General features: G+C 48.6%; 1 protein-coding gene across 12 annotated transcripts in view; it reads right to left on the bottom strand.

The window, feature by feature from the left end:
* Positions 1 to 902: 902 nt before the first annotated feature.
* Hr38 (Hormone receptor-like in 38) overlaps positions 903 to 23,709 on the bottom strand; it is a 49,348-nt gene continuing 26,541 nt past the window's right edge. For 5 of the 12 annotated variants that reach the window (XM_075676993.1, XM_075677035.1, XM_075676962.1 and 2 more), the window contains 8 exons: positions 13,286 to 13,599; positions 12,699 to 13,223; positions 8,123 to 8,297; positions 7,509 to 7,638; positions 6,539 to 6,699; positions 4,676 to 4,875; positions 3,923 to 4,101; positions 903 to 3,542 (listed from right to left, as the gene is read on the bottom strand). In XM_075676993.1, coding sequence (XP_075533108.1) covers positions 3,286 to 3,542; positions 3,923 to 4,101; positions 4,676 to 4,875; positions 6,539 to 6,699; positions 7,509 to 7,638; positions 8,123 to 8,297; positions 12,699 to 13,223; positions 13,286 to 13,599 — 1,941 coding nt within the window. In that variant the 3' untranslated portion in view covers positions 903 to 3,285. The other 7 variants (XM_075677000.1, XM_075677024.1, XM_075677019.1 and 4 more) reach the window with 7 other exon arrangements.

The following is a 23,709-nucleotide window of genomic DNA, read 5'->3' as shown; positions in this document are numbered from 1 at the left end:
TTTTCTTAATGCGGGCGATTCACTACGAGGCATATGCCAAATAAGGACATCGAATAAACGAACGCATCCCTGTGTGGCGCAGGTACTGCAGTAGTGACTTTGCGCACTCGTCCGTTATCCAGTGGGGATGGTCTCCTGGAACATTAGGCTTGAGTTTGGCTTCCTTGAGTATCTTGGGCCTATTATTCCCAGTACTATGGCAAGCCACAGCAGGTGATGAGTTTACGCCGTAGACACATGGGCCGGGCTCTTTGGATTGTCGCTTGTCGATTCCCAGGCCCATGTGACTGCAGCTGTCAGGGCGACCTCAGCACCAAACCTTTGAATACATATTTCTTCCGCACGGGAAAGGTTGCGGGGAAGGAAGCAGACACATGGGGATATAAGTGCAAGTGTGCCCCGTCAGCGAATGGACTTGGAGGCGTAAAATTACTTGACGAATTGGCGAAGTAGGAATTGACACTTGGTGAATTGTTTGATTAGACCATTTGGCTCTTCTTTTGTGTGAGCAAACGGTTTGACGCAAGGGCAAACAAAGAATTTCAAGATGTAGCACCAATTTAACTAATGAGAATAGGCGGGGCTGGAAGCTCCGGCATAGGTTTCCGGCTGCTTCTTTAGTGTTGGAGCATAAAAACTCACAAAATGAGTTGCTGACACAGCAATGTGAAAAAAAAAGCTGGCACTACAGTTGTGTGGCCCACAATGTCTGAATCGTGCCTACATCAACTGTGTTCCCTGTATGTTTGGTCGTTGCAGGTTCTCGCGCTTTCTTCGTAAGCTTCGTAATAGCACACGCATCGGCATTTATTACGAGATGTATAGCGTCCTAACGCAATCGCTAAAATCCCCATCTCTTCACTAAAGTGTCGAGACGGAGAAGTAGTGACACATCAACGATCACAACAGCAACAAATTCTGTATTTCACTCACGTCTTTCAAGAAAAACAACAACAACAACATAAGAAGGGCGGTTGAAAGCACAAAGAGAACCGTGAACCATGTTACAGTCTTCTGGTCAGCACAGTATTTCTGGGATGGTGACGGAAACGAGTACTCCGGCAGATGCCCTCCCTAACGAACGGCAACAGAACGGACAACGACTCGAACGAACGGTGGTGGTGGACGACGGCGGGACCGCACGTCATGCAAGTTTGGTCGGTTTTGGGGGGCGGCAGGCGCGGTCCCGGGAGCCTCGCCGGCGCAGACGCCGCCAAGGGCGAACATCCGGTATGTCACCCGCAACGCTAGTTCAGCTGCACGCCATATGCAGGTCGCTTTCTCCACGGGCCGAACGGAACGAGCCCCGTCACATATTCGCCTCGCTGGGACCCTTGGCGTGTTGCCGGCGGTGTGTGGGCTCGGCCGGTGCGACCTGCCGTGAGCGAGTCGCTCGCGGAGGCGAGGCGGGTTACGCTTGGAACGTGCTCGCAGGACCGCGCCAGCGAGGCGGTGCGCGGACAGGATGGGGGTATTTGATACCGTTACCGCTGTACCGTTACCGTTCCCATCCAGGCCTCAAGTCGCGACACTATATACGGGCGTAGGCGGACTTGGCGTCTGTAAGGAGGGGCAACGACAGGGGCAAGGCTAGAGTTAAGCGCCGCGCGCGCGCGACCGCCGCGGCGCTTGTGAAGCGTGAGCACCGGGCAGGGCGCAAGCACGGCGCGGACGACGCGAGACGCCGGACCTGTCTTGTGTACTTGCCTCGGGAATTCCGCGCGCAGCTCCCGTATCTTTTTGTACTATCGACATATATTGGTTCCCTAGACACCGAAACAGCCGCACTCTTCAACAACAATCTAAGTGAAAAACGTCGACAGATAAAAATAAAACTGTCTAAAGACTAGAGCAACCTTGACTTTAAGATGCCGGTGCCAAAAGCACGTGCCTGTTTGTCTGGTGGTTTTGATGTATGGTATCTTATGTACACGCGTTGGTATATTATTTATATCTGTATATATATGCACATATATGCGCTCAAGCTCGAAGAAATGAACACTAAACATATTCGAGGAAATAAGCTGACATCGTGAGAGCCGATTGCAGGTCTGCGAAGAGACAGCGTGAAAGAAAGCAAAATGAAGGGCGCACAGAGGAAGCAAACGGCTTGTGGAATGTTTCGATACTCTCCGGGCGCCATCCACGAGAGCGCAGTAACTAAGTTGGTCTAGCCACGAAGTAGCGGGGAATGTTGCTGGAAGGCAGTGAGGGGTCTCGTGTGTGCATCGTGTCGCCGCGTCTGCTGTACAGAAAAATACGAAAGGCAGGCTCTTCTCTTTGTACATGACTTGTCAAGAGCGAGTACCCATGGCATTCTCTCTCGTTCTGCCTTTTTCTTCCTTTCCGGTGGGTCTGCGAGACCAGTTACCAACAAGTGCTAACCGACTGACCGCCGATCGTTTAATGGGCAGGACACCACAAGATGAAATAGAAAGCGAATACAGCATATCGAGCAAATAAGGGTACAGTACACGGAATAGGGGCCGTCCGCTTCTGTGTACCGGGCAACACACATAACATTTGACTAGATCCAACAGCAAAATAGACTCGAGAAACATTTTTTCAACACGTGCGCCTTGGGGACCAGTATATCATGTACGGCGTGTACATAACGTATATGAATATATATCCCAAAAAGAAAGGGCGCTCAGCTTCAACATGCGCTCAATCTCGGAATACGCTGACTCGAAATGCGAACGAAACAGAGGGCGAGCTGGCTGACTAGAATGGGCTCTGCCGAAGGGACTAACGGTAGCGCGGCAGGACGCCGGTCTAGCGGAGCACTGACGACTCGTGTAAGTATGGAGGGCCCGGGCGGGCCTCTCTCTCTCTCTCTCGGGTGACGCAAGGTGTACGCAAATAAATAGCGCATGAGAGGTGATAGTGAGCCACATACAAAGGGGAATACACAAGTTCTAAAAATGTTCACGGGTGCGATGCAAACAAATGCCATACCACGGTGAGAGTGCGCGAGCGACAGGACTATGGCGTGCGCCGGCCACTTTTACAGAGCGTGGCTTTCGCGGTCGCCGGTCTAGTCCCCGGGTGCAGGACACGAACACACAAACGAAGCGCCGGAAGGGCGCGCGAGTGAGGAGGGTGGGATCACAAAGAAACGCCTCGACAAGACACACGAGAAAACGGACGACGCGACTGCTATCACAATCATTATTGTGAGACGGCCCCGGCCGGGTACCGAAGGCAGATTGACAACAACCACGCGGGACAAAACAAGAGGGGATGATCCGATGTGCGGAGGGCGAATGTTCGGGCGCACAGCCTTCAGAACGGCAGGCTGGAGACGAACATGTTCTCGATGACCGTCGGCGCGGGCACCAGGTCTTCGAGCTTCAAGTAGAAGATGCGTTGCAGGCCCTGTACGCTCAGGCTGCGCAAGTCCGGCAGCTTGGCCAGCAGTCGCGAGAAGTAGTGTGGCTTCTTCTGGGCCTCGCTGTTGTACGTCACGTGGTCCCTGAGCGACCCGATGATTTTCATCTGGAGCCGCTCCACCTTGGCACCGTCCTTGAGGCCGTGTCGCTCTGCGGCGCGGGAGAGAAGCATGAGCGCGCCGCCGTGCACACAGCGCAAAAGTGGAACAGCCTTGCACAACTACTCGCGATGACAGCACCCTGCCAATCTTCCTTACGCAGGAACCACATGCAGAATGAAGGAATGCAATCACTGAGGGATACGTCATACACGATCAGTGGCCAACAGTGAGCGCTCTGATCTTGACCCTTCAGACTGCCCTTCGTGTGTTCATAAATTTCACAATTGTTCCGCACAATCAGCTGGCTGTTGCTGAAGTCTGATTAGACTCCCCCACTATTCTGCATACTGTGTAGCTGCTTCGACTCGAACGCTAGCATTTGCCAGTTAGCTTACGTGCGTGCAGAAACGGCCAAGAAGGTCAACTTACCTGTCACAAGCGTCAGTGCTGCGAGGCATGCGAAAGCAGATATGTCTATCTGCATGGCGTGCAGGCTTCTCGAGAACTCGAAGATGGCAGCCAACCATTCCCCGAAGATCCTCTCGCACTGAGTTCGGTGGAGGACGACGCCGTTACAGAAAGTGAACTCGTCATCTTCCTGCCTGATCCTGCACAGCGCGCAATTGAAAAAAAGAACGAAAAGCTTGTAAATAAGTTGCAGATCTGCATCGAATTTTTTCGCTCTTACGATCATCTCCGCTTTAAACGGTTCTCGAATAAGCAAGCATGCAATGATTTTTACTAGAGGATACCACGGCTTGGACTGCAACGTTTAGAGGTTAATGGACGGGACGCTAGCTGTAAATAAAAAAAAAAAATGAAGACAGATACACCTAACACCTGATAAGCTACCTCTAAGTCGGCCTTTCTTACTTGCTGCGGGTGAAATGTCAAGAAATTTATTTCAGCGACAAACGTCTTCGTCATTGGCAAACTTATAAATTCAATCGACATAAAACGTCAACGTCCTGTTTCACCTTTCTTTTTCACATACATCTGGTTTGAAATAGTTGGAGATCGCAGGTGAATTTTTATCTGTAATCAATACGACATTACGAAAAGCTTATTTAATATGTGAAGGCCAAAACAAGCGAAGCTATTGTTTTCCGTGTGAGTTCCTGCAATGGTTACGTGCGTCCTGCTGAAGCGACGCCAGCCACGTGTCTCTCGTGGCATGCTTACCTGTATGCCAGTCGAAGTGCAAAAAGCTCGAGGCTAGCAGACTGGAAGAGAAGGTCCTGGTCGCTTTTCTCCAGTTCATTGAATCCAGGAATCTTTTCGGAGAACGTTTTGATGACGTCAACCGACGAGGTCAATAAATTGTAGAACTGCTGAACTTCAGCTGCAGTCCTGCGGCTTTCATCGACCGGCATCTCCTGGCACTGTAAAGGAGAGAAATAAAAGAAAGAGCCCTTAGAGGTCACGAAAAGGTGCGCAGAAAACGCGACACTGTCCTTGCCCAGGAAGAAGTGAAGTTTTTGACCAAGGTTTCGCTTTAGAGCCTTCACGCCGGAGGAAGCTGGCATGAGCACTTGGGGCTTAGGTACTTTTGATTACGACAACAATTGTGCATGCTTTGACAAAACCGAAGATTATAGTACAAACTGAAAGTCACCTTAGGAAACAACTGAAGCATAAAAATGGCATTGTTACGAACGATCCACAGGCCCCTAACTATTAGGGCGATTTCACTTCTGACAGTTAAAGTCAAGCAGAATTGACATTTGGGATGGTTGGTGAAAATTCATCTTTGACTTGAATGCTGCGCAGAAGGCGAGGGATACATTATAGAGAGGCAGAGAGCGATAGAGAGAATGAAAGCAGTGGTGTGTCATCTTCTCTCATATATTGACCCTCGTTATCTGCACGCTGCTCTAGCTAAAGATGAGCTGTTCAAGCACGTGCGGAGGCTAAAAGTTTGTAGTGTGGCTGAAAATACTATCTCTCAAAGAACTAATAACACAGAAACCGTTTACTACTACTACTACGACTACTACTACTACCACTACTACTACTACTACTACTACTACTCCCCTCCGTGGTGGCTTATCGGCTTTAGTGTTGCGCTGCTAAGCACGAGGTCGCAGGATTGAATCCCGGCCGTGGCATGCATTTCAATGGGGGGCGAAATTCAGAAACGCCCGTGGTCCCGTGCTTTGGGGGCACGTTAAAGATCCCCAGGTCGACAAAATTAATTTGGAGTCCCGGACTACGGCGTGCCTTATAATAAAATCGTAGTTTTGGTAAGGAAAACTCCAGAATTCGCACCTACTACTACAAACTAGTAGTCAGTAGTAGTAAGTCTGCTGATTAAAATATGTAAATGAATAGAAAGGAAATTTCTCCTTAACTTATCTTAAATCCATTGACAAAGCTATGTGATTTACTTTTGTATCGTTTGCATCTTGTCAAGTTAGGTTTCTTGCTTCGGTTTGCTGCTTCACATTCCTGTACCGTGAAGCATGCTGGTAAGTGCTGTTTTTGTATTATGTCTTAATCTCTGAATTCCAAATCTTTTTTAAATAGATATGTACAACTTATTAAAGTGAATCGTAAACTATGCTTGTAAGTGCTGTTTTTATATTGTCAATCGCTGCAATGCCAAATCTCTCTCTTTTTTTTTTTTACATAGATCTGTACGAATTAAGTAGCCTGTATTTAGAGGGAACATGGGCCTTTGTCAAGCCGCACTCTTTCGGCTTTTTGCCCACGTTCCTGACATTGTGTAATAACGATGTCGAATAAATCTGTCTGTCTGCTCGCCACACTGTAACTGTCTAGCTCGACACCTAAACGGCGGCGATCAGAGGGAGGCTGAGCTATTGGATCACTGGACAGGTACAGAGAAAGCACCGCTGAAAAGATGGAAAAAAAGGGATCAGAAAAAGGAGATTAGGCTTCGACTTCTAATTGAGACCGACTCTCGATTTTTTTTTCCTTTTTCCTTGCACGTACGCGAGCGCCTTTTGGCCTTCAGCTGTTCCATCCTCCATGGAATACAGGCCGCGTGCTAACGATCGTCAGCAGCAGCGAAGGAAGGCTTACCAACGAGTAATCCCTGTTGGCGAGATCTGGAGAGGTGTCCACGTGGGCCCTGACCAGTGCCGTGATGAGGCTGACCGGCGGCGACGGCGGGGACTCCTGGGGACTCTTGGGCTTCGAAGGCAACCTGCCCCGTCGTCCCTTAAGGCTGTCCGTCCGCACAACTGAAACAGGCGCAGCATGTGAACGTCCGATCACGAACGAAACACGCCAGCTAAGCCAGCATACAAGATTTCCACGAGAAACCGAAAGGATCAGCAGTGCAATGCTATTCATATTGTACGCTCGCATTACAGGGTCTCACAATTCAGACTTCCGTTCTGTAGAGCCTCGAAAGAAAGCAGCTTTAAAGGATTCCACAACATATTTCCCACGTTACATGAACATCGTTACATGAACATCGTTACATGCCCCTTTAATGACGGCTTATCGCTTCCACTGCCCAAAATGACTAACACAAAATACTAAAGATAGGGAAATAAATGCAGCAAGTTATCACGGTGGGTGGCGTGCTGTTGTTGTCTGTGATAGTGATAAAGTTCGGGCCAAAGAGGGGGTTTAACGACCGCTACTAGGTACGAACCCATTTGAAATGCTGGGAATAAAGATATTAGCTTTTCATTTGCGTAGATACTACTGCAGCACCAGTACATATCTTTGTAAATTGGGGAGGGATACTCATACAAAATAAAACACGGATAACAAATCGGAAAAGTATAAATATATTTTGAAAGGGAGATAGCACGGCAGTAATATAGATTTAGGGGCTAGTGATTACTCCATAGAAAAGACTTGCATATTAATTTTTTTGACAAAAAATTGTCACACGGCACGGCAATCAACAACATTACTTAGGGCGGAGGATATTATTAATTTGCGGGCTGCAAAGCGTGTTAGCACTTGTTCTAGTGGTTTAACGCAACGAAGTAACGCCACTTTAATCGAGATGAAACAAAGGAAAATTGCCGCTTACCTTCTTTGACCATTCCGACAGCGAGACATTTCTGAAACCTGCAGAACTGGCAGCGGTTTCTTCTCCTCTTGTCGACTGGACAGTCTCTGTTAGCAAGGCACACATATTTGGCTCCTTTTTGAACTGTCCTCTGCACAAAAGAGATAATTAAAGTAAGAAAATGAAATTTCAAGATGAAGGAAACAGCGCAACGAATAGGACGAAATGGAGCGTAGACAAACACAGCGCTACAATAGTGCATTATTGGAATTTAAGAAATTATGACGGCCAACGAGCCAATAATTAAGTCATTAGTAATCTTCATTAATGATGTAAGAACAAATACGATTGTTTATTCCCAAATTAGATGACTAAATCATGGCTGCATTTCGGATCGTGCTCAATTAGAGTGAAAGTACTCCTACACCACCGGGTTGCGCAAGAGCTCTCGGAAATGGAGCCAAGCACAGGAAAAGCAGTTACTCTGCGATAAAGGAGTTGCCAGCGCTACGCCTTTTTCTCGGTGTTTCCACACATTCGGAATGCTTAACAGTCCAAGATGGTGGAACTCCTTTTTTGTGAGCGTCGTCTGCACCGCGGTAGATCGCTGTCGGCACGTGTTCACAGCACCGTACCTTGAAGAATCCCTTGCAGCCCTCGCAGGTTCTGACGCCGTAGTGCTGGCAGGCCGCGTTGTCGCCACACACAGCACAGAGCTGGTAGGACGGGGTGGCGGGCGGAGGCGACGAGGCCGCGCTCGATCCCGACGCCGGGGGCGTTCCGGGGGCCGACGGCGGGGCCAACCGTCCACTGCGCACGGGGCACACGTCCGTCAATCAATGCGGACACAGCCACGCATCGAAGGACTCTGACCAGAACATAACGAATCCTCCCGCTTAAATCCCGGCTCCCTTTATTTTCCCTATGCTTTCCTAAACTGAAATGTCATTGCAGGTAACGCAGCACAAAATAGAAATCTTGACAGCACCCCATTTTTTTTCTTCTTCTGCTCTTTCAAAAACACAAGTTCTTTATGGGAAGTAGTCTTTGTTAGCTGCAAGAATAAATACACATGATATCATAAACGAAGAACATAACTTGTGCGAATGTCATGGATGGTCCAGTTGTGATCATAATATACGAAGAAATCGCTTTCGTCTCGCCCGAGAAGTGCTAGAACTTCCAAGCCCTTTGCACTTCGTAGAAGCGAATTTTGGGCGCCCCTGTGTGTTTCTGCGCATGTCTTGAAATGTCGAAGGCACTGTAGGTTTGACAGTTTCAGAAAACATTGTGCAAATAAAAAAATTATAAATTTAGTGGTTAGCGTAAATTTTGATCCGTAATATGATCCTGCTCACTAGAGTCTACGAAGAAGATCTGCATATGCGTTGACCTGCGTTTTTATTTCAGTAGCATCAAAAAGAAAAAAAAGGAAGAAATTTGTTCTTACTGCTGCTTTGCTATCGTTTAAGTTTCGCCAGGAAGGATTCTAAAGCAAATAACCGCCCTCAATGACAAACCACAGCATGGCTATGCGAGTAGCCGTACATTTTAGAACCAGGCAAGGCAATTAGCAGCTTGCAGTTTATTAGAGCATGATAGTTATTTTAAATACTATATAGAAGTAAACTCTGTGAGTAAACTCTGGTTTCAGAAGAAGACATACTTCGGGCCCGTTGACTTGCGAAGAGAAACAAACACAGTTATACGAACATGCAAGCCAGAGAACGACTCCCAGCAGCAAGAAATTAAGCCGCCCAAATCCTGCCACGTGGAATGTACAGTAAAGTAGGAACGACGCGTCAGGACAGCCGGTACTGACTTCGCTCTTTGTGTGTAAAAGGAAGTGCACGACAACGACATGAAGTATGAAGGGGTTGTCGAAGCACGGAATCGACAGTCCCTTTGCCGAGATATAAACACTTGTTCGATAGTGAGTACATTGCAATGCTCTTACCGCATACCTGACACAGAAAGGTAATCGGAAAAATACAACTGCCTTATGTCTGTAGAGGCATTCTGACTACCACAGCTATACTACTACGACGTACCAGCCTATCTCCGAGGCTATAAAACCCGGCAGCGTATGGCGTTTGTTTTTCCACACTACTAATACCATAGGAACTCGGCCAAACAATGCTCGAAATGACCGCCATAGGAAGTGGCGTACACTACATCACAAGGACAGAAATATGTGGTAATATGGGTGGTCTGCTTCGTGCATATTTCACCTAAAAGGCGCCACCGAGCGTATCCATACCCTATGGTTACAAGAATAAGCGAACAAATGCTACGAACAGCTGCTGGTCTAGTATGTTACTGGTGTGGCGCTAGTTAATAATCGCTTTAATTCTGAGGAGGGTAGCTTTTCGAATATTGCTCCAGTGAACTGACCAGTCAAGTAATTTGCCGAGTTCTTAGTGTTCCAGGCTGCAGAAAAAAAAAAATCATACTCCTTCCACAATCCCATGATAAGAGTATCACAGTTATATTTTAAGTAATGGTATCTTCCATGAGAACATTATGTTCATACACTAGTGTGGATGACGTCACAGCAGGAGAAAGAGGACGTCGCTTCTCGACACTTTCGTCTTTCTCCTCAGAGTTGTTCCGCCTTCCAGTAGCTGCTCCCTCACCATAGCGATGAGAGTGAGGGCACGTTTTTTTGTTTCCAGCGAAAGCAGACGGCTGCCGCGCACGGATAAGAATGTGACCTTATCAAAATGCGATCACAAAAAGTTGTGCTCGTCACAAGCTGTCCGATGCTGACATAGGGGAACTGACGCACTAACTCGGTTGTTTTTAGCTCTACAGAAAGAAAAGAAAGAGACGTTCTACACGGTTAGGTTTGCTTGTTGTTCGCGCATGAGCTAAAGCACTAACTACTAGCAAAAGAGCTGAGGAATGAGAATAAGCGCGCACGTCAAGGAATTAGTCCGCGATAGCCCTTTCGCCACTCTCTTTTATCGCAATTCCCGAGAACGTGCATGCCGAATCCGATTGATTTCTTGGGACAGGATTTATAGGAAATGATCTAGATGGAGTGATTTTAGGAGAAAATATTAAAGTGAACTGAATGCAACCCAGTGACTGAGGACGGACGGAGTTTTGTCAGAGCGACAAAAAGCTGGGAACATTGGTTGGAATTCATGGCACTGAAAGGCAGGCGTGCAAAACAAGAACATATGAAGAACAGGAAAGACGTTTACACTTTGCTGCTCGTTCCTGCGTCCGTACGCCTACCTTCGCGTACCATGAGTTTTCTTTTAGTGTTCGGAAGCCTGAGATTGGTGGCGCACTTATTACTGGTTACCTTCTCCTATATACATGAAAAAAACCTTGTGGATTCGCTACATTCGCTATATAGCCTGCTAGCGCAGGGTATGTTTGTTAACGGTCATGCTTTAATTTCGAACGGTGTGGTGCTCATGGTCGTTTTATGAACGCTGAACTGCGGCCGCCTCGCAATTCTGACGAGGACGGGATGCATCACGGTACACAAACTGTGCAATGGAAGACGATCATATATGGTAACCTGACAACGAAAGTAATATATTTCTTCTTTCTGTCGCCACTGCCCGGGCTCTTAACTGAAATTCAAATTTTTACACCGTAGTTTCCCATCTGTAGAAAATATATTAAAAACAATATCGACGTGAGCACAAGCGCCGTACATATCAATTTTAGGGCAGAAGAGCAAAGTCAACGAGCTGCTTTTTGCAAAGAGTTCGAGCCATACGGAATTAGTGATCCGTAATTCGGGTTAAGCGAGGATTGAAATAGTCTTGATGCACTATTTTAAACGTTTTTTGTCACTGATATTTTATTTACATTTCACAGAACCTTACTGCACTGCTGTGGAACTGCGCAATACAGAGTCCACAAATTAGCGCTTTAAGAAAAGTAAGTGGGCTCGGATCAGGCCACTGATATGAATACATTTTCGAAGGGCTGCGCGGAAGGCGGGCTGCGGCAGCTGCCTCGCAAAGCCCCAATAGCGCCACGAATAAGGCTTTCTTTGGTGACCAGGTCAAATGATTGACTTCATTGGTAAATGCAGTTTAACAGAAGTCTCCACCCTCACAAATGTCGACACACCATCAACAGTGATGAAGAGGTTTGTATGTAACACACGTCAAGTCGAGAGTGCCTTTGACGCCCAGCGAACAATCGAAAGGCGCCGTTGGGCACTCTTCTGTGTCATGTTACCGAAAAAAAAAGAACTAGCGCAAACGCAGACTTGCTTGCAAAATAACAGTATAGATCTGTCTGTCGTCACTGTCCAATCGGCTATTCATCATTTTTTTTCTCGAACCAGCTGCACACAATGCGCCACCGTCCGAGCCACAGAAACCAGACTCCGCTGTGCGCCGCTGTTTACGGCGTGTAGTATCGCTTCGGCTTTGCGCTTGACTTTATACAGCGGTACCAGAGTATGCGAGGAAGGATGCATTTAACTGCCGAGAGATTATGTTTTCGGCAATGTCTTTACCACAGAATCACAGCGCACCAATCCAGGATGGGTTTCTGCCCGCACAGCAGGAAGTGTGCATGCGCGTTCCCAGCAAGCTCCTGTGGCGCAGCGCCTAAAATTTGCTGTGTGCATGAACAACGGCAGCGTAAATTCCTGCACTCGCTGTACCTGAACGATAAGCAAGTTTTTGTCGGAAAAGTCTGGAGGCGCCGAAGTAATCTTGATGGCGCAGCAGCCATCTCTGATTAGAACGCGCTAGTTCAGCGGTTACCAACAGGATAGGAAAAGACAGGGGGCACATACTATGAGAGTCCGGAAACACAAATTACATTACTCCACAAGGCGAACTGCGGACGTACAACAGAAAATGACATTTAGTGCGGCACTTTGCTTCCTGAAACAACGGTATTAATGATGCATAGAGACGACAGAGAGCACTGAAAACGTTAACTGGCCACTCCAGAACGGCATGCGACACTAAGACCATCTAAAGGCGCCAGGTAAAATAGGCATTCGATAAAATCAAAATTTATCTGTATAAAGAAAGCATCCACAGTTTGCTGGCGCGCCTGAGTGGCCTAGCTAGTAAAAAACAAGTGTGTTCTTACTCCTAGCGCTCTGGCACATTAGAGCCCACAGCATAGCTCTTGAAGGGCTGTGCACTGTTTTACCACAATGACAAAGCGGTTCCGAGCAGCAATTGAAACATGATGCGGGTGCACCAAAGCCTGACTCACCCTGGCTCGCTGGTAGCGGCAGCGGCGGCCTTGAGGAGCGCCGGCTTGCGGGCCTGCGGCCACGTGCCCCCAGGGCTGGGCAGTGGCGGCGTCAGGTCGCCCGGGAACGATGCGAGGGAGGACGAGGAACCGGCCGAAACGAGGCTGAAGCTGGAGCTTTCTGAAGGTCCCGGGAACACGAGTCCCTTCTGGAACACGGGTGGCGACGGGTGAAGGTAGCCCGAGAAGCCGGCTTTGGCATGTTCCTGCTCAGCCTGATACTGCACATAGCAGCTTGAGCTCTGGTACGACGGCGGTTCTGTCTTGTAGAACTCCTGGGAGGGGCCAGCCATCGGCTGCGGCGGCGGAGGTGGCGGCGTGAACGGTGGCCGATAGCTGGTGGACGCGTGAGGCTTAGGAGAGAAGCCGCCCACGGACACCTGGTAGGCCTCAGGGCTACCGGCCTCAGCCGGCAGCTCGGTGTCCGAGCGCAGCTCTTCGAACTTGAAGGAAAACACGCCGGAGTGTGTGATGTCCCGCCTGTACCTGGAAGCAAGGGGTTTTTGATGAAGAGTCTGGCTGGTGCAAAAGCGGCACGCACAACCCACCTGGGCGAGTACGTCTCCTCGAAGCTGGGCAGGGCCGAGGGGTTTGCAGGTGAAATGCTCAAGGGAGTCAAAGGTGTCGGCTGCTCGGTGAGGGAAGGACTGCTGACCACCGGGAAGCCCGACTGGAACATCTCCTGGTAAGAGGAGACTTCTCTCACGGTGCTGCCGAATACCTCAGAAGGAATCTGCGCTCCCACTAAATCGAGACCGGGGAGCTTGAGCTCCTCGCTCAGCGATAACGATTCCTCGGCTGTGAACGAGGATGAGAGGTAGTCGGCGTGTAAGAGGCTGCTCGTGGAAGTTAACGCCGCGCTCTGCAAACGAACAGCGGACGATCCAATGTGAGTCCGCCGGCAACGCAATGCGGCCCCCCCACCCCAACTCCGCACAGGCCGGGCTCAGTGCAGGCCTCGGCCGAGCCCGGCCCGTGCGCTTTTTCCCCGCGCTTGCAATGGGCGCTGCTCGAAAGCAACCCACGTAGCCAATGGCTCTGCCGCGAAACGCGCACGGGGAAGGCGAATTTGGTTGGAGAGTCTACGAGCAGCTCCCGGAAACATTGCAGAGCGGCCGCTGCGGAGAAGAGGGCCAGTGGGCTCCCTTCTCCGCAGCGTTTCCAACATAGTACGGCACTTCATGGTACGCTCCACATGACTCTTGCAATAATTTGCGAGCACATACTTCAATATCGCAACTCAAGATCACACTGAACGCCGGTATGCATGCGCAGGAAGCACGAAATGCAACTGCTTAATCACGCAGCTTACCCAATGCAAGTGATCCACAATCATACAAATCGCATTCAGTACATAAAAAATTGCATGAAATGCGCCGAGAAACAAGGGAGAGCGAGCGAAACACACAAAGTATAATGGCGCGAGACCCCCCGCGTCGTCAGCCGTGCCTCCTCAACAGCTCGATAGCTAAGAGCTCGATGAAAACGAATGAACGGCTGGCAGGCGAATGTCGGACTGCGCGCGCGGCCAGTGGCCGAGTGGATACGTGGCAGTCGCGCGGGTCCGATCGCCGCCACCCCATGACTGGTGGTTCTGGAGCCTTACGTGAGCTCTGCGTACGAGACCGTGCCAGGCGCCTTGGATGCTAAGAGCCGCGTCCAATTCCATCCGCGGCAGTCTGTCTTCGCAATGAACACGAGTGCAGCCGTGGGTTGCATATAATCGGTCGCGTCAAGGATTACATGTCCAGTGGTGATGCGCGGTTCGCAGGTGCCAGAGACAATGACGAGAGCATGTCATGACGAGGAAAGAGGGCTAGAAGGGAAGGGCGCACGGTGGGGGAGAGCATGTCCACAGGCAAGGGCGCGAGCACAGCGAGCGATCCGCAAAAGGCTAGACGTGGTCAGGGCGAGCAGCAGCAGGTGCTGGGCGTGCACACGCCCGACTCTGTACGTCACGCGGAGACCAACGTCAACGGCGCCAATGGGGTGCCATCCGCCTCCCCCGGCACTTGCTTCCGTGGGGAGAGAGCGCTCCGTGTCCACTCAGCAGCGCGCTACGCACCCTCGCCGCATGCGCGCGAAATGACACTGACACGAGGTCGAGGCACTTCATCCTTAGGGATCGGGCCACGCGTCTCCTCGGCGTGTCAACTGCGCGCAGCCGCTGCTGCCGCAAGGCGAGCGCGTAGCGCCTTGGACGACATCCGTCTCCCGTAGCGCGCGTCCGCATTAAACACGACAGACGCCATTGTTGGTGGGTGTGGAACAACGTTACACCAATGCAAATTACGCGTGTGACGCCGTAATGGTCAGCGGAAACAGTAATCAGAGGGAGAGCGGGACGCCGAGGACCGGAGTGTATACGCACACAGGTTCGACGGAAACATCGCAAACTGGCTATCCGAGCTTGCCGAACCTTTTTCCGTTCAGCTGCGACCTCCGGATACCATTCCGCGCCATCTGATAGGTACACCAGGCGCGCCCGATCGCCCGCTCACTTCCTTTTGATCTGACTCTTGCGATTCCTCGAGAAGTGAGGGCACGCTTCGTGTACGCCCCTAGCGCGCCACGCCTATATGTTCCTCCGTCGAGGCAGGTCTCGAGTGGGGAGCGCGTATCTAAAGAGACACTCAGTCTTGTCGAGTGCTTCATGTTCACACGACCGAAGGCTTTTAGATGGTTTTAAGTGTGATGCAAGCGATTCCAGAACCAGCGTTCTCTCCTGAACCGCGAATATTAGCGGCCACTTGGAGCAGCAATGAATGAGGCAAGATATGAACACTGCCTGGAACAAAACGCCCGCGGAAACCACACAGAAAAGCACTTCGAGATTTCCACCCTTCGTCGCCAAACCCGTTATTGTATGTGTCTGTCAATATGGCACTGTTCCACGACAGACGCCACAAGAAGCGATGGCTGGACACGATTTACAGTAAGTATTGACAGACAGCGCAGGTATTTTCGTGTAGGTACGAACCGATATATGCGTGTATACGAACCCATGTGGCCGAAGTATACAAATCTTCAGCTTCAACGATTACTTTTGCTACCAGTAGATTGGTACAGCGTGTCCAGAAGTAGGAGACGTGCACAAATACTCAGCTTCAGTGCGCACTACGCTCTTTAATTAGAGAGCGAGAGATGAACCAAAAAGCAAGCCCATCCATGTACTAGTATTATGCAAGCGCTACGTACGCAGCAGCGCAGCAGGATGTGATAAGGGAGAAATAAATAAGGAAAAGTCAGAGATTAACAGAATGAGAACAGACTTAATATAACGCTTTAAGATTTTTCTTTTTTTGCAGAAACTACAGCAAGGAACCTCAAAAATATGTAGACGACGAAACGCATTGGTGCTTCTTGGTACATTGTTCAGTTAGTTGCTAGCCTAAGGCTAAGGAGGAGGAGGAAAGAAAGAGAGAATGAAGAGATGTTAACTAGAAATACGTCTGGTTAGCTACCCTACTCTAGGGGACGGGAAAGAGGGAATATAAAGATGATAAAGAGAGAGGGAGGTGGGGAGGGGGTGCAGGAAAGACGCGGTGGGCTCGCGCACGCGGAGGGCCTGAGCAAGTCACAGGCGTTCACATAGGCCAATCGCCCCCGTTAAGAAACCTGAACAGAATCATTAACTCGACCATCGGCATTTCAGAGCATGAACGTGAATTTTTCGGTCGATGGCTCCCGGATAACTTAAGGGAAAGAGACGCGTCTGATACAAACAACGTCTGGGCTATACGTGTACTCTCAGCTTGCGGACAGAGCGACCACCGTACGCAGTATGAAGGCCTGTCGGAACAGACGTGCACGCATAAAGCATGGCTCCGAAATCTTGAAAATTTTTGTAAATTCTGGCTTCGGGCAAACTTGAGTGAAGTGTATTCATTATTTTCCCGTCTCATCAGACTTTCAATTGGTTTTGGTGTTTGTGGTTGACATGATGTTATAGGCAGCCCAAGCATGACGAGCTGGGTCGAAAATGACTCCACCACAGAAGTGACTTATCAAAACAGCACAAAAGTGAGTTATCAAGCTCCCAGCAAACCGATGTCACGCAGAAATGCAAGCACAAGACGCCGCACTTTTAGCTGCCTCGAGCCTTTTTCTAACGTGTATCCATTCCCTTTTAGCATTTCATCTGTGCTCGCGTTTGGTAGATATTTGAGCTCTGCACTGCAAATGAATTTTTCGTTATGACAGTCGTGGCTTCTGTGTCATTGATAAGTGACAAAAAGAAAAAAGAAAGAAAAAAAGAACGCCAATTACAAGGTGAACAAACCGAGCAAACAAAGGACTCATGCTGAGAGTGGCGCGCGAATCTCTGCTTGAGTCTGCGGATTAATGAAATCGCAGGCGCTTCACGACGCGACACCATTTCAGTCTTAAACGCGCATTTAACTGTACAGGTCTACACGAAGTCGTAATGTGTGCACACCTGGACGCTGTTCTCGATGTCCTCCTTTGCCCCCTGCTTCGATTGATGGACGTGAGGGCTGCAATGTGCCAGCTATGAACGCGGCGCTGATTGCAGCAAAGGCGTCTCCTACCTAACAAAGATAAGCGGGCTAGTTGGTGGTCGTTATTGGAATGCATCATGTAACCGCACAAAAACAAGGTTCCGCGCCTGTCTTGTGTGTTCCTTCTTTGTCCCTTGTTTTTGTGCGGTTACAAGATGCGTCTCCTATCTGCTGAGCAATTTCGGTGCCACATGTGAATGCGCTGGTAAGCTGGTATGGCTATGGGCACTCAAATGAATGCAGGCCACCCTCTCAAGATTACGCCTGTGTATGGTTGAACACCAGCAAGGTGTGTCACCAGGCGAGTGTATATGCTCTCTCTCTCTCACTATATATATGTATTAGTCATATCATAAGAAGCCAACAAACACTGACACTAAGGACAACATAGGGGAAATTACTTGTGCTTAATAAATGAAATAAAGAAACGATAAACTAATGCAAATTAAAGTGGATGAAAAAACAACTTGCCGCAGGTGGGAACCGAACCCACAACCTTCGGTTCCCACCTGCGGCAAGTTGTTTTTTCATCCACTTTAATTTCCATTAACTTATCGTTTCTTTATTTCATTTATTAAGCACAAGTAATTTCCCCTATGTTGTCCTTAGTGTCAGTGTTTGTTGGCTTTGTCCTTCTTAATAATATTAGTTTCAGGTAAGCGCGTGTGTCCCTTTCTCCCGTCAATCATGCGTCTGCTGGTGCGCTGTTTTCTATAGTGAACATCAGCGCTCGATCGTTTTCATTAAGGATAAAATTTAGTCCACTTAACCTGTTCGTCCTGATACGGAGGACCCATTGTACGGTAAAAGATCAAATGTAAGCAACTGACAACAATAGCATGCGACACGATAATGTTAATGAGTTTATTTTGAATAGAGCAATAAACGTAGCAAGCAAGGTAGAAACCAGACAACATGATAAACGTTCCTTGGTCCTCACTGAATGATATTTAAACACGAATTTCGCATCTAAAACCCCAATGGCTCGAAACTGTTCGATTCGGTAAACTGTTGCCTTTATAGATCGAGGGAATTGAACCGTCATGCTTTTACACTCACAGAGGCAAATTGGGAGTTTGCTTAACCGTCTACAAATGATTTCCAGCTTCACACAAGTTACACTGAACAAATACAGGGTCTCATTAAGGCTTGATGATGGCAAATCGAGCTGAGCAAGTTTTTTCCAGGTCTTCAGAATGCTTCAAGTTTGACCGTAAAAACTCTGCTATCGTTTACTGTCTCCTAATGTCTACTCTTAAAGGGTAGGGCAACAACGAAACATTACTGCATTGTTAGCCTTCGTGGTCTTTCGTACGCGCTCAACGTGTTCCATTATGTTGATCTCCCAACGCCGCGTCGCATTTGTAGCAGCAGAATGCATTAAATGGAACGCTGCATGGTTGTAACGTCGTAAGAAAATTTGATGGTAATACGCGTAAGAAAGATAAGCTATATTAAGAATACTACTTCTTCTGAAACAACCCCGTATTTGAAATCCTTCTGAAACGATGTACAAATAACCAAACAACCTTAATACGGGCAACGCTGACGGCAATGTTTGCATGTTCGTCAAACAGGTTACCCAGGCTGAACACGAGCAATATGCCGGAAATGCTTGAGATTCAACGCTTCGAGTTTCAGTCCGATTATTTCGGATGTCGCTAAACCTGTGCTTATTTACGAGAACCCTGCTTCTTACTTTTCGTTTCTTTGTTTTTTCTCTGCACTAGTGCATTGGCTACGTGTTCTCACATCCACTGTGATGTCGTCATACAAGTTCATTTACGCGGCTTTCATTCAGTGCTGGTTAATACAGTACTGTTATGTCTACTGATCTTAATGGATCACCAACGTGCCCAAATAGCCACATTAATGGTTAATCCTCATTTATCACTTGCCTACAGTGACGCGTGAAAAGTGCGCAGACCAACTTCCACGCCGGCGTTTTTGCGCTGCGTGCACAGAGTCGAGGGCAGTAAATAATTAGATGAAGTAATGATATTAGAAAGTTTTAGGTTCTAGGTGGTACGGTTAAAGCGGAACTGGGGCGAACGAGCACCTTTGTATTTGTCTTGTAGTTAACTTAATTAGACTGAGGACAATGGTCAGTACGCATATCCGCGTAAGCAATTATGCCTATTTTGAGATCTAGCCTTATTTGGTGTTCATGGTGCTGAACATCATCCTGTGCTGTGATTGGGTGCGTATGATTGTGTGAGTATGTGTGCGTGTGTGTCTCTCTACCGTATCTGTCTTCCTCTCTCCCATCTTGCCCAATGACGAACGATCCTTACGATTGGAAAGCTTTGTGGATTCGGTACAAGTTTTGACCGCGAGGAACGTCGTGTCGCGCAAACGGCCATGCTGTGCTGCTTTGGCCATGCATGGAAGGCTCCTGACCACAACGAGCCTTCTTGGGCGATGGATTAAGAGGTTTGGCTGATAGAGTATTCAGTGAAACTGACCATTAATTCATGCTGGCGAAGGTCATGGCTTTCAACCGTGTACAGTCCCCCTTGAATGCGGTGAAAACACCGTCCGACGCGGGAGATGTGACAATCATGATCAAAGCGATGGGTGACATCAGCTGGGTCCCTCGAGGTGAAGGGCCCAGCTGGTCATAACACGGCGCATGGGGCACGAGGAAAGCTAAAAAAATCGCGCGTAGGTTGTCTCTGCTCAGGCGGGACCCGCAGAACAGCAGATAACTCAGTGCGTGAGTAGGCAGTCCCAGTATATAGGCACACCGAGCAGCGTTGTCAATGTTTCCCTTTCCTACGCTGGTGACAGTTGTAATTCAAGACGACAGCCTATAGTCGCGAATATGTGCGCGTCCGTCAAAGATCACGATGGTAGGCAGCCCCGCCTGTCGTCGTCGTCGTAATAATAATAATAATAATAATAATAATAATAATAATAATAATAATAATAATAATAATAATAATAATAATAATAATAATAATAATAATAATAATAATAATAAAGCTGCTGCTGATGATGATTTGAAAGCACACAAAGCAGAGCCAGATTAAGACGCTTCTCGCACCAATGTGGAAAGGTTTTGCGGCTGCCACTGAATCTATCCTATTCTGTACATGTGCATTAGAATGACGTCACTCAATTTGAGGGCGTATGCAAAAGTGTGTGAACCTAACGATATTGCGCTTAATAGATCGCCGAAGCGAATGCTTCAACTTGCGTCTCTCAAGGGGAAAGGCGAAGTTCCAAGTAACGTACGCTCGAAGTTGGTTCGCCGGCCAAAATTTTTCACGAAGAGGAACTCTACGGCCATAGAGATTTGGTGCGTGTAGTCAATCTTTGTCACTCTTCATCGTATTTACCGCGACTCCGAGTCACAATGAAATACGCCCGCCTGCTGCTTAGCGCGTGCATCTATCTTGTATACTTTTGTAACTGTCGACTGCTCAGCTTCGTCGAAATACGGTGAATTTCAACTTTATCTTGCAATTCATGTGCGCAATATTCACAGTCGGCTATAAGACTGTCTTGCAACGCCAGAAGGGAAATGCCGTTGGCGGGCTTTGACAAAGACTAACCGCTTGCTTGAAGCCTGCCAGCGAGTGTTTGGCAGGACCAACTCGAGCGGCCCTGATTCCCAAGTAACGCTCGGTTCAAAGAACTGTTACATATGTATATTCCTTTCTAATCTCCGAGAACTCTTGTTTAACGTCTGATTCTCAGGACGATTATTTGGTTAACGAGAAATGAAATTGTAATGAATGACTCTATTCTCTGACGCGAGACGAGGAACGCACGCGCTCACGTTCACGTTTAGACGTCTTCAAGGTTGCAAACCGAGTTATATGCGTGCCGCAGTTGGCGCGGATCATGCTTCGGCGAGTAGGTAGGTAAACAACCTCTGCTACAAGGACCATATGCGCAAGCACGTGATGTATATAGTCGCTTCTGCGGCGACGCACGCTAAATGCCACGGAAAATGAGCGCTTGACGGACGTGCAAATATTTACCACGCCCGTCGAAAACGCATAACCACGTGAAAGGAGCCACAATTGAGCTATCAATCACGAGAAGGATACGAGTTGAGCGGTGGGAGCAATCCGAGGGAGTTAAGAGAAAGCGAGATGGGGGGGGGGGGGCGAGAAGGGGAGTGATGAAAGCTGTTGTGAGTGGGTGGCGACAAATTCTAATTTTCCTGACGTATTAGTTGAGCGTCACCTGCGTGCAACACAGGTTCTTGGTATGTGCTTCCCCCTGCCGGCTTTGGCGAGCCCCGAGCTACGAGATCGCGTTCTCGTGCAGCTGGGCGAGTTTAAATAAGGCAAGTGTTTCGTCGCATGTATCGCCTCGGGAATCTTTTGCCACGAAAACGTTGCCTGTATGGAGCTGTTTAATATACAGCGTCGTGCCGAAGTGTACGCAGGCTATAGCGACCATGCTTTGCGTTCGCGAACCTCTTATGTGACGATGCAGTGCCACGCTGAATATTATTTCCGCACGCGGTATAACCTAGTCTCGAATAAGACATCTGAGATGTTTATGGGTGAGCATTATCTTGTCAAGCCCGCATCGCCCTATTCGAAAGAGGGCGGGGGGGGGGGGGGGAGAAGCAAGCTACGAGAAATGAGAAGCTGGGTGCCACCTGTTCTACTCGGTGCTCTCATCAGTCTCAGCTGCGTCTTGCCTCTCAACCGCCTTGAAAAGAAAACTGCCTCTGCGAGCCAATCACAAACCGGCGTACAAGTTACGTAGGGTGGTGAAGCAGCCACTCGCCGGGAGCAAACAATGTTGCGCCAACGTGGGACGGTGCTGGTAGAAAAAAGAAAAAAAAAAGAAAAATGAAGTTCGTTTCTTTTGCATTTCGAACGGCGCAGTCTCCGAGGGCTGCTTGCTCAAGAGCGCGGGGCCGGCTGTCTCGGGGGTGTAACTCAGCGGCTCAACGAAAAGGAGGGAGGGAGAGATGAAACGGCAGCCCCTGCCGCTCGAGACTGGGCTTCGAGAACACTCCTACTTCCCCGAGACCTTCCCGGATGCACGGGCGCGGGCCCTCCTGCCTTCCCGGTGGCCGCCGTGGAGACGTTTTGCAAACCGCCGACGACAACGAGGCGGTTGTCGTCACATCTTTGATCCCTCTATCATTAACATCCAACTTTGGCGGCAGCTCAAACGGTATTGGCTCTCACGCCCGGTTTTAGTATTACCTTATTTTCCACGATGCTTGAAGGCAGTAAGTGCAGGAATGCGGTCATACCCGAAATGAACATTCAGTCGTCATCAATGTGCCGTCCTAACGCTCATTCGTGAGCGATTGGTTTTCTAAAATCTTACTGCGGGGGCCCCAACCAAATAATGCAGTGTGCGCGTTGCAATGTAGCCATAGGTGACACTCCCCAGACGATAAACAAGTAATTTTCGTGAGTTTAAGATCATCGCCACTCACAGCTTTTCGCGCAGCATCGTGATGCATTCTACTGAAGTTAATGAGTGGTAACTGATACAGGTCGTTGTAGCAGACGTCAGTGAACCTTGACTGATCAGGTGCAAACATTCCTGGTAAGTTTTATGGAGTATAGAATGGTGCATATACCGCGTCCGCATCGGCTATCTGGTCATGATAGGCGTAATAAGGCAAAATTCTCGTTGAACTCGACAGGTCATGAGGAAAAGAATTAAGGCACAGACCCCGTGCCATTTCAAATAAAACAGGTCATCAGATGCGCTTTTCTAAGTCTTTTTGTTCGAGTTCAACTATAAATTATTAGTTTGTAGGCATGAGTGGAATTAGCTTGCTCGTTAAAACTGTTGAGCTGTTCAATACTCGGCGTTATCTATTAATGCAACCGCCTCTAAAAAATTTAGGGCGCAATTTTGTTTTTAATTAAATAATGACGAGCACCTGTCCGTTAGATCAAAGCGACTCGACCAAAAAAAAGTGCATACAGCCTAATATACGGTTACGCAACGAGGCTGCAACCCGCCGTGGTTGCTTTGTGGCTATATGGTGTTGGGCTGCTCAGCACGAGGTCGCGGAATCGAATCCCGGCTATGGTGGCCGCATTTCTATGGGGGTGGAATGCGAAAACACCCGCGTACATAGATTTAGGTGCACGCTAAAGAACCCCACGTGGTCCAAATTATTCCGGAGCCCCCCACTACAGCGTGCCTCATAATCAGATCGTGATTTTGGCACGTAAAACCCCCCAATTAACTTTTTAATGAAATTGCACGCCATTCTGAATATTACGCTCTCAAAAAACGTTTACACCCTCTGAGTTGTATTTTGTACCCAAACAATAATCGTCATGTGTCTTGCCCGCATTTCCTTTCTTTAACGCTGGGAGCCCGGTACACTCTTAAAACGGTTGCACCCTTTGGGGTGTGTATTTGTCCCACAACGATAATTGTCATCAGCCTTGCTGGCGTTTCCTTTCTTGAAAACTCGGCTCTGGCCACTTTCCTGTCGAGACTGCTGC

Source organism: Dermacentor variabilis, chromosome 1, assembly GCF_050947875.1.
Source record: "Dermacentor variabilis isolate Ectoservices chromosome 1, ASM5094787v1, whole genome shotgun sequence".
Lineage (NCBI taxonomy): Eukaryota > Metazoa > Arthropoda > Arachnida > Ixodida > Ixodidae > Dermacentor > Dermacentor variabilis.
This window is presented reverse-complemented; position numbering and strand designations above follow the sequence as displayed.